Consider the following 13,369-nt stretch of genomic DNA (forward strand, 5'->3'; position numbering starts at 1 on the left):
ACAGCGAGACCACCAAGGCGGGGCGCCGCCAGCCGGACGGGGCGGCGGGGCGGGGGCGCGGCCGCGGCGTGGCCACGTGACCCGGACGCGGCCAATCCGAGGCGCCGGCGCGGCCAAGGGCCAGGCACGCGCGGAAGCGCCGGCGCCTTTGCCTTCCGCGGGCAGCAGCGTCCGCCGTTGGCTGCGTCCGGGTCACGTGTCCACGCGCTCGCCGCGAGGGCGCCTGGGAGGCGGCTGGCGGGGGCCTCGGACGCCGCGGGTCGGCCTGGGCGGGAGCTGGGGTGCTCAGTGGAGGCTGTGGGCGGCGTCGGGCGGCGACGGGTGCAGGCGGGGGCTCCCCGGGACTGCCGGGTGGGTCGCGTGTTTTCCGCCACAGCAGGGGCACCTGTCGCGCGGTTAGGAGGCTGCTGGGCGCTGAGGGCGCGGGGGCTGAGGGCGCGGGTGCTGGGTGCTGGGGGCGCGGGTGCTGGGGCGTTGGGGGGTGGGTGCTGGGGGCGCGGGTGCTGGGCGCTGAGGGCGCGGGTGCTGGGCGCTGGGGGCGCGGGTGCTGGGGCGTTGGGGGGTGGGTGCTGGGGGCGCGGGTGCTGGGCGCTGAGGGCGCGGGTGCTGGGCGCTGGGGGCGCGGGTGCTGGGGCGTTGGGGGGTGGGTGCTGGGGGCGCGGGTGCTGGGCGCTGAGGGCGCGGGTGCTGGGCGCTGGGGGCGCGGGTGCTGGGGCGTTGGGGGGTGGGTGCTGGGGCGTTGGGTGGGTGCTGGGGTGCTGGGGGCGCGGGTGCTGGGGCGTTGGGGGGTGGGTGCTGGGGGCGCGGGTGCTGGGTGCTGGGGGCGCGGGTGCTGGGGCGTTGGGGGGTGGGTGCTGGGGGCGCGGGTGCTGGGGGCACGGGTGCTGGGGGCGCGGCCGGGCGTGCTGGGGCACTTGGGGGTGCAGGCGCCGCGGGTCCGGCGCGGTGGGTGCTCAGGACTGGGGTGGGCCGTGGGGGTGCACGCGGTGCCCCCGGCCGCCCACAGCCCCAGGTGTTTGGGCGTGGCCTGGCTGCTGGGGGCCGGCTGGGGCACGGGCGCCTGGGCTCTGAACTGAGGCGTCCCGCGCTGCATGTTTGCGGGAAGAGAGGTTTTATCCTAGAGGCGGCGTGTACTCCCAAGTTAGCAATGCCTCCTCGTGTTTTTGCCACTAAATGTCATTAAGGGTCTCAAGTTGTACATGAAATGTTCATGGTAGTTTCTGAAACGTTGATTTTACTTCATGAGTGAGGGGAAGAAGTACAGGCTCAAGCACTTTGATGGGAGGGAGGAGTTGCTAAAGCGGTCATCTCACAGGGCCCCTTCCCAGGGATAAAGTTCTTCCGGGGAGGATCATGTGTAGCAGGTGGTTCCCCTGTGAGTAGGATGGATGTGTGTGCTTACATTGAAACCAGAATACCTCCTGCAGGGTCGTAGACCTCAAAACAACTGATCACGAGGATTAAAATCTTAATTGAAATGCCTGTGGTTAGGAGACTGACAAGGACCCAGTGTTCCCCAGAGAAATGTAAAGAAACTCCGAGTCCTGGAGGATAAAAGTGCAGCAGTCAGGCCAGGAGCAGAGCACCTGGTACTTCTACAAGGAGCCTTCTGTCCACGGTCAGATTTGTGCACCAACAATGGCATTGCCACGTCTCTTCAAATTTCACTTTCCAAGAGCAGAAAACCCTGCACAGATGCCCAAGGGCAGAGTAGCGTGTGCCGTTGTCCTTGGCACAGTGCCCAGGCCTCAGTGTCCCAGCCAGCTCCTGAAACCATCATCTGTTCATAGGAAGAGTCATGGGAGAGAGGCTCAGGCCCCTGGGGACAAGGCCAAGGACATGGCCTGAGTCATGTAGGGGCTTAGTGGAGGCCTGTGCAACAGCATCGCCTATGGCCTCTGAAAATGATTTAAAATCCTCAATGATTCAAAGTGGGGAAAACAAGCTATCCATACTGTCCCAGGTAACATACAGTGATTCTTTCATGTCTTAACATCACATGAGCACTGATGGGACATCTGGATGACACTGGCTATTTAGAAAGTCCTGGAAAATGGGGAAAAGTCAGGAAGAATGATTTATCTTTAGAGAAAACTTAATTTTCCCAGTTGGTTGTAAAGCAACTGGCAGGGGGAAGGTGAGTCTGTGAGGAGATACCCTGCCTCCCGCTCTGGCTTGGAAGAGAGGCAGCGCCTGAGAGCCTCTGCCTTCCAAGGTCATCCTATGATTGTTAAAGTTTCAACACTTTCAGTCACAAAAAAGTTCACATAAAATTCACAAGTAGAGGGGGGTAGAACAGCCCTGGAAATACCCATGGTTGATTCAGTGATTGGGAAACTACTGTGGCGCTGCTTTGCTTGTTCTGGCACCAAGAAATCCTGTGCTGTGCACTTTCACTGAACACTTGGCTTCCTTAACGCAGCCGACGGCTGGAAGAGCCACCCCGTGGCAGTGCCCGTTGGGGTCTGCTCCTCTCTCCACAGCGCGGTGTTCTCTATTCATAGTTGTTGATGGACATTTGGGTTATTTCAGTTTGGGGCTGGAATGCAGCTGCTATGAACACTTGCATAGAAGTATCCACATTCTCCTTTCTCAACTAAACAACTTAATAAACATCCTGAATATCCTTTCGTGGAATTGGGTCCTGTGCTCTATAGAGCAAACAGGTGTGCTGAGCTAGGAGCTAGTAACATCACCAGTGTCCATGGGTTTGCAATTAGGAGTCTCAGCTGAGCCGTGTTCTTAACTAGGTACCAGACGGTGAAGACTGAACTCCTACTCCATTCCCTGTCATGCAGGTCCCCTCCCCAGAGGCCACCAGCTTGCAGTTTATTCTGCACCCTTCCAGAAATAGTTTATACGCATGAGAGCAAATTAGCAGCTCCTACCTCCTTTTATGTGTGGTTCGTTCTATACCTTGTGCTCCTTGTTTACAATGACTGATGTATTTTAAAGACCATCACATACTGGCACCTATGGAGCTGTCCCTGGTTGTTAAAAGGTACCTACATGTTTTATTTTCAACCAACTCACCATAGAGAGAGTTCATGTTTTCATTTAGATCACAGAAAGATTTTCAAAGGCAGTAAAGCTTGCTTTTGAACTATGGCATCAGTAGCATGGGGTGCATGAGTGGCTCAGCCAGTTGAGCATCTGACTCTTGATTTCAGCTCAAGTCATGATCTCAGGGTCATGAGATTGAGCCCTGCGTCCAGCTCTGCTCAACAAGGAGTCTGCTTGAGGTTCTCTTCTGCCTCTGCCTCTACCCCTTTCCCTGTTTGTGTGTGTGAATGTGGGCTCTGTCTCTCAAAATCTTTTAGAAAATGGGCAAGAGATTTTAAGATATTTCACCAGTGAAGATATACAGATGGCAAATATGCATATGAAAAAATACTCAACATCACTGGACATTAAGGAAATGGAAACTAAAATCATATTAAGATACCACCACATGTGTGTTAGGATAGCTACAATTAAAAAGGCTGATGTGTCAAATGTTGGCAAAAATGAGAGAAACCAGGATGGTCCTGGCAGGAGTATAAAATGGTACCACCCCTTTGCAAATAGTTTGACAGTTTCTTAGAAATTTAAGTACAATCCACTGTGATTGCATTGCACTCCAAATGTTCCCCCAAGAGAAATGAAAGCATGTGCCCATGCAGACTGATACACCAGTATTATAAGAAGCTCTCTGATAGCCAGGAGCTAGGAGCACACAGGCATCAAAGTTGTGATCGGCCATGGAGTGGAATACCACCCAGCAACAAAATGGAATGTGCTGCCACACGTGGGTGCGATGGCGTGGATACAGCTGAAAATAATGATGCTGTACAAAAGAAGGAAGATGGGATCCCTGGGCGGCTCAGCGGTTTGGCACCTGCTTTCGGCCTGGGGTGTGATCCTGGAGTCCCAGGATTGAGTCCCACATCGGGCTCCTTGCATGGAGCCTGCTTCTCCCTCTGCTTGTGTCTCTGCCTCTCTCTCTGATGAATATATTTTAAAAATCTTAAAAAAAAAAAAAAGACAAACCAAAAACACGTGCTGTAGAAGTACAAAATGTGCAGGGTATACCGTATGTTGATTCTAAGCAGATCCAAGTTGCTTGGAGGGGGGTGGGGGTGGGTTGGGGGATTGTAGGAGAGAACCTTTGGGGTTCTAGAGAGGGTGGTAGGGAGGTTCATGGTCTTGCCTGGTGGTTTCATGGGGGCACGTGTGTGTCAGAACTGGTCAAATTGCCCACTTTATTTTTAAGATTTTATGTATTCATGAGACACACAGGCAGAGACACGGCAGAGGGAGAAGCAGGCTCCTTGCAGGGAGCTCGGATGCAGGACTTGATCCCAGGACCCCGGGGTCACGCCCTGAGCCGAAGGCAGATGCTCAACCACTGGACTATCCAGGTGTCCCTGCCCACTTTAAATATGTGCAGTAAATTCTAGGGTGAGCATCCTTCAATAAAGCAGTTAACAGCAATCAATCCATCAACCAGGACTACAAACTTATCAAATATGCCCCAGTAATTCCACTCTGGGGTACCTACCTAAGCACAGTAGAAACATGCCCACACATGTCACAGAACCCAGAGCCATCTCAACCTAAATGCCATCAACAGGTGAACAGAAAAAGAGTTTGGACCTCAAAGCCTAAAATATTTATTACCTGGCCCTTTACAGAGATTGCTGACCCTTGAAATAGTGCATGAATGAATAACCTCAAAAACTGTCCTAAGAGAAAAAAGCCAGACACCTAAGATGATTCCACATGATTCCATATGTGAACAGGCTGGAGACAGAAGCGGCTCAGCGGTTGCTGGTAGTGGGAAGGTGGGCAGCGGTGGGCTACAAGCGTGGGCAGGGGGATGGGGGTGGGGGTGAGCCATCTGGGTGGCACAAGTGTTCTAAAATAGTTGTGATGGGTGCAGAGCTCAAAAATGGGCTAAAACTCATCTAACTGGGCACTTAGCATGGGTGGACTGTCAGTATGTAAATTACATTTCAGGAATGCTGTAAACTTTCAGGGACTGTTTTACATGTTCCTGTTCACCACGTGTATATGAAGGTTAGGGTTCTGTAAATAATTGCTGATTTGAGTAAAGAGTACAAGAATTAAAAAAAATTTTTTTTTAAAGATTTTATTTGAGATAGAGAGCATGGGTGGGTGGGCAGAGGAAGAGGGAGAAGCAGGCTCTCCACTGAGCAGGGAGCCCATTCTGGGACTTGATCCCAGGACACTGAGATCATGACCTGAGCCTCCCAGATACCCCGAGAATGTCAAAAAATTAAGTGAGGAGGGGCCTGTTGGTTGTCAGGTGTTCAGAGGACTAACCTTTGTCAGCTGAGTTTCTGTGTCTTTCCTGAACACACCTACCTGCTGAGACCATGCCAGGTGGCACCAATTCACAGTAGTGCTGCCGCTCAGTATGTCCCCTCCCCCAAAGATGTCCAGAAACTGGAATCCTGTGCTTATCTTTCTTTGGTAGCCAGTGTGGCAGCTGGCATGGACACCCACCGATGCCAGCATCCAACCATGCCTGCTTGGTGTGTATGACCTTCCGCCAAGGACTCTGCACTTCTGTTTGGTTCCTGTGACCCTTTTGGCTGATCAAAGATGGAAGATGGAGCTCCTGCTGGACATGAAAATGTATGGTGCTCAGGGCAGGGTCCCCACATTTAAGGGGATCAGTGCCCTGGAGGGCTGACCACTGGGCCCCTGCCATGGGCTCTGACTTGGCAGATCTGGGCTGAGGGCCGGTAATTTGCATTTCTAGAAGTTTCTAGGTGATGCTGAGGAAGGGAAGAGCACAGCGTAGAACGGGCTCAGCGTAGATGACATCCCTGAGGGCGTCCTAAATCCTGGTCACTGTAGTCTAGGGAGCAAATTCAGATCCCGCCTCTCATCCAGGCCTGCCGTCCCCTCCGGACTGAACAGCCAGGCTCTCCCTCCAAAGCCCTCCTGATGGGGTTTGGAGCGCCTGCCACCTGGCGTCCAGAAAGTACACTACAAGTGGTGCAGGAGCCCAGAATTCTTGAGGCTGGAGTCACCGTGAGATTAAGGAAAAAATGAGCAATTTCTAAAAATGTCAATTAACTACCAAAACACATTAAGACAGGTGTACAAAATAATTATAATAAATATTTTTAATTAAATTTTCAAACACTTTAGCATAAATGCTAATATTTGATTGTTAGAAAACACACAGTATTTTCCCCCTTGTGTTAATATAAATATTTGGCTTATGGAAATAATACCCATTTAAAAATTTTTTTTAGGCACTTGGGTGTAGAAAGTGCTAGAGAATAAAAACCAATTTTACTTTACTTCTACTTACGAGAGCAACCAAAACTGTATTTGGTTAAATATTCTTTCAACATTGCATCACTGAGCTAAGAAAAAAATATTGTGACTATCCATGTAACATTTTGAGTTCCAGAATATTTTAAACAGGAAAAAATTTAACTGATAAAGACTTCAAGTTCCTTTTAGTCTGTTCACTGTGATACTGTTTCAGTAGACACAACTTAAGGAATGAATGAATTTCTTTTTAATAACTTGCTTAAAAAATCATCTTGGTGGGGTGGGCATTTGCTCAAACAGAAATACTAACTCTGGAACACAGCAGGTGCACAAAGCTTTAAAACAAAAGGGCTGATTTGGCTGCCAGTGTGAGCAGGTGCCATTTAGTTTTAATTTCAAATAACCTATAGATTTTTGGGAGATCTGTCAATGAACTATATAAATAAGACAAAAGTACAGAAGCCACTCAGTGAACATTATTTCAGAAACTGCTGGGCTTGAGATCTGTCTTAGGAGAATCCCAGCATATTTCTTACAGAGTACATTCTTGCTTGTGAATGTCTCCAGCTGTCAACAGAGAGGTGCCAGAGCTGTGAGGTGCGTGAGGATGGGTACTGGGTGCCTGCTCCATGCTTTTATTGGGCGAGTGGCAGGGCCTGCAGGTGCTGCAGAAGCTGTTGGCAGTGGGCAGGAGAGCGGTGCTTGTGGACGACAGCCTCTGTCTCTCTCACCAGGAGCTCAGGGAACAGAACGCTTCCTGCTTTGAGGACCTCTGTAAAACAGCAACACACCCTTAAAATGCCAGAAATAGATATTAAACCAACTACTGCTTATGTGAATAAGCTTCATGTTCAAGTTAAAACAGCTATGAACAGAACAGATTGCAAAGCAAGTGATCCAGGAATGAGAGGCCACGTGTGACCTAATGAGAAAGGGTCGGTTCTCCAGGAAGACAGAAAGATCCTTAATATGCATAACAGAGCGCCAAACAATGCACAGCAAACCTGATGGGGTGACAAGGAGAAGCAGAGAATCCACCCTGTAGCTGAGACTTCCACATGTGCTCTCGGAATGGAAAGACCTGCAGGCAGGTCAGCAAGGACGTGGCTGACCTCCACAGCAGATCTAGGCGCCTCCGTCTAACAGCAAGCAGGGAGTATGCACCTTTCAAGCTTCCCTGGTGCACTCACCAGATGGGCTATGTTCTGGGCCATGAAAAACACCATAAGAAATTTAAAAACCAGAAGTCCTGTGATGTCTGCTCTCAGACAACAATGGAGTTAAACCAGAAATCAACAAGAGATAAACTGGAAAATCCCCGAATATTTGGAGATTAAACAGCACATTTCTAAATAATGCAATGATCAAAGAGGAAGTCTCAAAAGAAATTAAGGTCCACTTAGAACTAAATGAAAAGGAAAATACAACCAAAATATTTGGGATGCAGTGAAAACAGTGCTTGGAGGGGAATTTATAGCATTGAATGCATATGTGAGAAAAGAAGAAAGATCTGGAAATCGACACTTTAAATTTTCTATGTTAGGAAACTAGAAAAAGACAAATCCAAAGTGAGCAGAAGAAAAAAATTAGAAGTAGAGCAGAAATCAGTGAAATTAAAACAGGAAATCAATGGAGAAAATCAACAAAACCAAAAGCTGGTCCTCTGAATAAATCCTGGCCCACAGATATGAGGACCCAGAAGAAGTGGGCTGACCCCACAAGAACAGATGACCTTTATAGACCTACACCAAAGAAACGGAATCAATAATTAATAACCCCACAAAAGAGAAAGCACCAGCCCCAGATGGGTTCAGTGGTGAATTCTACCAAACTTTCAGGAAGAAATTACACCAATTCTCTACATTCTTTCCTAGAAGATGGAAGCTTCCTAACTCTACGAGGCCAGCATGACCTCAATACAAAACCAGATAAAGACATTATAAGAAAACTGTAGACCATCATCTCTCATGAATACATATGCAAAAATCCTCAAAAAAAAATAGTAGCAAGTATGATCGATCCAACAATGTATAAAAAGAATTATGTGTGAAAACAAAGTGGGGTTTATCCCAGGTACACAAGGCTGGTCCCATATTTCAAAATCAATTGTCATGGAATCAAGTCCTGTGATCAAGTCCCGTGTTGGGCTACCTGCTAAGGGGGTGTCTGCTTCTCCCTCTGCCCCTCCCCTCACCGTGCTCATGCTCTCTCTCTCTCATATTCTCTCCTTCTCTGTCAAATAAATAAAATCTTTAAAAAAGAAGAAAGAAAATCACATGATCTTATCAATAGATGCAGAAAAGTATTTTGACAAAATCTAGTGCCCAATTATGGTAAAGACTTTCAGCCAACTAGGAATAGAGAACTTCCTCGACACAACAGAGTATCTATAAACACACTTGTGGCTAAAGTCATACTGAGTGGTGAGGCACTCAAAGCTTTCCACTTAGCTGCCAAATGAGACAAAGATGTCCCTCTCACCACTCCCTCTCAACATTGTACTGGAGGTCCTGGTGAGTGCAATAAGTAGCATACAAATAAACAGAGGTAATATATAAATAAAAGAAAATAAAATGTATTAAGTGTAGAGAGCCCATGTTTATGGACAGGAAGAGTCAATATCGTCATGATGTCTGTCCTCCCCAACTTGAGCTGTAGATTTAAGGCAATTGCACTCTGAGTCCCAGCAAGTTATTTTGCAGATATCCACCACCTCAATCTCAAATCTGTATGTAGAGGCCAAAGTCCCAGAGGAGCCAATGCAGCATGGAAGGAGAACAAAACAGCTGGAGAACTGACGTTAAGACCTCCCATAAACCATAGTACTCAACAGCGTAGTCTTGTTGAGAGAACAAACAGATCGATGGAGCAGAACAGAGAGCCCAGACATAGAACCATGGTCATCTGACCTTTGGTAACAGAGCAGAGGTGAGGCAGTGGGGCAAAAGAAGTCTTGTCAGTAAGTGGTGCTCGAATAGGTAGATGTCTGTACACAGGAAAACAAAAAAAGAAGAAAGAACCTAGACACAGAATTTACATACTTCACAAAAATTAACTCCCAAGGGGATCACAGACCTAAATATAAAACTGTAAGAACTACAGGACTCTTGGAAGAGAACACAGGAGAGAACCCAGGGACCTCAGGTGTGGCAGTATCTTTTAGACACAACACCAAAGGTACTATCCACAAAAGAAATAACTGATAAGCTGGATGTCATTAAAATTACACATTTCCATTCTGCAAGAAGCCAACATCAAGAGACTGAGAAGACAGGGCATACACCAGGAGAAAATATTAACGAAAGACACGTCTGATCAAGGACTGTTATCCAAAATACACGAAGAGCTCCAAAAACTCAATATGAAAACAATGTAAGTAAAAAATGTGAAGACCTTAATGACACCTCACCAAGGAAGAGATACGGAGGCCAAACAGGCATCTGAGAAAAAGCTCCACATCATGTGTCCTCAGGGAAATGTGGGTCAAAACAACAAGACGATACCACCACACATCTGTTAGAACAGCCAAAATCCACAATACTATCACCAGATGCAGCAAGGATGTGGAGTAGCAGGTTGCTGGTGGCCATGCAGAATGGTGAGGCCGCTTAGGAAGACAGTTTGGCAGTTTCTTACAAAACTAAATATTCTCTTAACATACAATCCGGCAATTGTGCAACTTGGTATTCTTTTTTTTTTTTTTTTAAGATTTGATTTATTTATTCATGAGAGAGAGAGAGAGAGAGGGGGGCAGAGGGAGAAGCAGGCTCCATGCAGGGAGCCTGATGTGGGACTCGATCCAGGGTCTCCAGGATCACGCCCTGGGCTGAAGGCGGCGCTAAACTGCTGAGCCACCTGGGCTGCCCAGCTACTTGGTATTCAAAAGAGCTGAAAACTTATGTCTACACAAAATCTGCACACATATACATAAAGCAGCATTTTCCATAGTTGCCAAAAATTATATGCAACCAAGCTGTCCTTCTTTAGTTGGATGGGTAATCTGTGGTCCATCTAGACAACAGATTACTATCCAGTGCTAAGAACACATGAGCTATCATGCTGTGAAAAGACATGGAAGCACCTTTCATGTGTATTAGTAAGTAAAATAACCCAATCTGAACAGCCTTTAGCCTTTGTTCTGTAGGATTTGAACCTGGTAACATCCTAAAAAAGGCCAGACTGTGGTGCGGGTAAAAGCCCAGGGGCTGTCAGGGTGGGGTGTGCGTGCAAGACCATCAGTCACACAGGGCAGCGAAACTACTCTGTACGGTTCTGTAATGGTGGATCTGTGTCACCCATTCGTCCAAACCCACGGGATGCACACGACCCAGCGTGACCCTCATGTGAACAGTGGACTCTGGGTGGTGCTGACATGTTTGAGTGGGTCCTCAATAGTGACAGATGCACCACCTGGGGTGGTGGGATGCTGTGTGTGGGGGTAACAGGTATGCGGAAAATTTCTGTACCTTCCCCTTATTTTGACCCCAAAACCACTCTAAAAAAATAGTTTTAACTGAAGAGTTTTAACAGCATTTTAAATTCATCTGATGATGCTAGATTAGTACACAACAGTCACAGTGTAGACAAAAATAACTTCAAATAATTTTCTTGGAGTTGTTGGTAGATCAGGAAAGTCTCTCAAAATCTCTGAGGGTGATGTTTGTGTGGCATTTTGGCCTTAGAAACAGGTTTTGCAATAGCAGATAAACTGGCTTACAAAAATCATCAATTCTCTTCTTACATTTACTGATGCTGATTCCGTCAACAAACACCAGCTGTAAGCCTTCTATATGCCAGATGCTGTGGACATACTAGGCGACAATCAGAATAAAGAAGGAAAGCAGTGTTGTTACAGGTGATAATCATGGTAACTGGGCTGGTGACTGCTGAACTCTGGGTGGGAAGGGAGCTAGAGAGAGGCAAGCAGACTCAGGGGGTCATCGGAGTCCCCTTGATGGTCCTGCTTAATGCTCAAGGAGGGTGGCATGGCCATTGGTGGCAATGGGGACACAGCAGGGGGAGCAGAGTTGACAAATGGGGGCGCTGTCCTGGGCTTGGCCTACATGCTGTGGCTGCCATGCCAGCAGACCCTCGTGTCCTCTGAGCACCTCTGCACGTGTGTGTCTAGAGTTTGGGGCAGATGTTTGGCCTGGACTTAAGTCTGGGAGCCACTAGCACATGGGCGGTGTCTGAAGCCATGGAGAGGTCACCAATACTGTGGGTGCAGAGGGAAGCAGTGGCCAGAGGGACAGAGGAAACCCGGAAGCCAGGGCATCCTGGAGGCCACAGCAAGGAGGTGGTAACCAGCGGTCCTGTGGAGTGCATGCAGGTGAAGAGAGGCCCAAGCAGCAGGCTGCTATTGGCAGCAAGGCTCATGGGCACCATGATGGGAGTGGCTCTGGGAGTTAGAGGGCATGTGGGACTGGCTGCGGGAGAGGATGTGGAGGAGTTTTACCTTGTCAGTGGGACGAAGCAAGGTCATCAGGCAGGAGGCCCAGGAAGCATGAGGGGCTGAGGGGAGCCCCCGAGGGGAAAGCCAGTCATCTGTCTGAGAGAGGGGCCTGTCTACGCAGGACTGCAAACATAGCTGGCTGGCTATGGGGCTGATGTGCCAGGGGCTGGAGTTGCTGTGAGCACCCCCGAGGTCGGTGGGGCAGGCCCAGAGGCTGCAAGCAGAGGAGCAGTGGAGTGAGTCTGCCCTGACGCCTGCGCCGTCACGAGTCATGCCACGTCTCGAAGGCGGAGGAGGCGCGGTGCACACACTGTTCCTCGGGTATTGGACAGTTAGCCTCTGGTGGGAACCAGGCTGCCTGCTAGGGAAGACTGACAAAACTCATTATTTGTCTTGCTGGAGAGAGGGAGGAGAGAGGAGGGCAAGGTGTGGGGTCTGTGAGAACTGGGCCAAGTGACCCAGACCCCCCCTACATGCACTAGGTACAGGAGTGGAGCCAGGACGCTGGTGTGTCCTCCAGCTGCTGGTGCCTGGAGACACCACCCGGCTATTCAAATGTGCTGCACCGTCACCCACTCCCATCTGTGATGGCCTGAGGTGGAGGCTCTGTGTGTGTGAGGGTCCCTGGAGGACTCAGGGGTCTGGGAGTCAAGCTGTGTCTGAGACAACCCCAGGCTGGCTGTCTGCTCACTGCATGGCACAAAGCAAGGGCTAGGAGACTGTGGGGTCCATGAGCCTTCTGCAACCACCATCGCCTGGCAAGCTCCCTCCAGAATGTCCTCAGTAGGGCAGCCTGGGTGGCTCAGCCCAGGGCGTGGTCCTGGAGACTCGGGATAGAATCCCATGTCGGGTTCCCTGCATGGGGCCTGCTTCTCCCTCTGCCTGTGTCTCTGCTACTGCCCCCCCCCCCTTTCTGTGTCTCTCATGAATAAATAAAATCTTTAAAAAAAAAAAATGTCCTCAGACAGTAAGAATTCCTTTACTAACTCAGTCCTCAGGCACCCAAATTTTAATTTAATTCATTAATTTAGAGTTAAGTTGTGATTTCTTTATTAACTTGACAACATCTGCCTTTTAACTGGAACGTCTGGCTCATTAATGTTAAACAAGACTGCAGCTGAGGCTGGATTTGGTCTGTTTGTTTCCTATTTGTCCTGTTTCTGTGTTCTTTCCATCCTCATTCCTTGACTTCTTTTGGGTTTTGTAATGTTTTTTAGAATTCTACCCTAAAACCTATTTATGGACATTTTACCTATACTTCTTTGGATTACACTCCCTGTGGCTGCTCCAGGAGTTACATGGAAGCCCCTGCTCCCCGGTGTCTGCTGGGCCCACCGTCCAGGCATCCTGTGTGGTGATGTGAGGGCACAGCGGGGGTGTGCCTGGTCCCTAGGATGCTGCTTTTACCAGAAACAACCACCCAACAAACAAGGAACAAACTCAGGATAGTCTTACTCAGGTACCCAGCAGAACCTTTGCTCACAAATTAGTGAAGTGACAGCATTTGTGGCCAACGACAGATTTAAGCTATCTAGCAGAAACTGCAACTATAAGACCCATGTTCCCGCCACTGTACACTGGACAGCTTCCGTAAGCTTTTCTTTCTGAGGCTGTTCTGAGCTT

General features: G+C 49.0%; 1 protein-coding gene and 1 long non-coding RNA gene across 16 annotated transcripts in view; one reads left to right on the forward strand and one right to left on the reverse strand.

Moving 5' to 3' along the window:
• LOC112640166 (uncharacterized) overlaps positions 1 to 13,369 on the forward strand; it is a 34,760-nt gene that overhangs the window by 20,736 nt on the left and 655 nt on the right. For 9 of the 13 annotated variants that reach the window (XR_007411193.1, XR_007411190.1, XR_007411194.1 and 6 more), the window contains 2 exons: positions 4,674 to 4,823; positions 12,964 to 13,205. This is a non-coding gene — a long non-coding RNA (uncharacterized LOC112640166). Of the gene's footprint in view, positions 1 to 4,673; positions 4,824 to 5,479; positions 5,641 to 12,963; positions 13,206 to 13,369 lie in introns of all 13 variants that reach the window. The other 4 variants (XR_007411187.1, XR_007411189.1, XR_007411188.1 and 1 more) reach the window with 4 other exon arrangements.
• The window catches only part of DNAAF5 (dynein axonemal assembly factor 5), a 46,648-nt gene continuing 39,401 nt past the window's right edge, over positions 6,123 to 13,369 (reverse strand). The window contains exons 13-14 of one of the 3 annotated variants that reach the window (XM_049111211.1): positions 11,750 to 12,117; positions 9,975 to 11,094 (exon numbers count right to left, since the gene is read on the reverse strand). In XM_049111211.1, coding sequence (XP_048967168.1) covers positions 11,056 to 11,094; positions 11,750 to 12,117 — 407 coding nt within the window. In that variant the 3' untranslated portion in view covers positions 9,975 to 11,055. Of the gene's footprint in view, positions 7,067 to 9,974; positions 12,118 to 13,369 lie in introns of those variants that run through there. The other 2 variants (XM_025415977.3, XM_049111212.1) reach the window with 2 other exon arrangements.

The sequence above is a fragment of the Canis lupus genome, chromosome 6 (genome assembly GCF_003254725.2).
Source record: "Canis lupus dingo isolate Sandy chromosome 6, ASM325472v2, whole genome shotgun sequence".
NCBI lineage: Eukaryota > Metazoa > Chordata > Mammalia > Carnivora > Canidae > Canis > Canis lupus.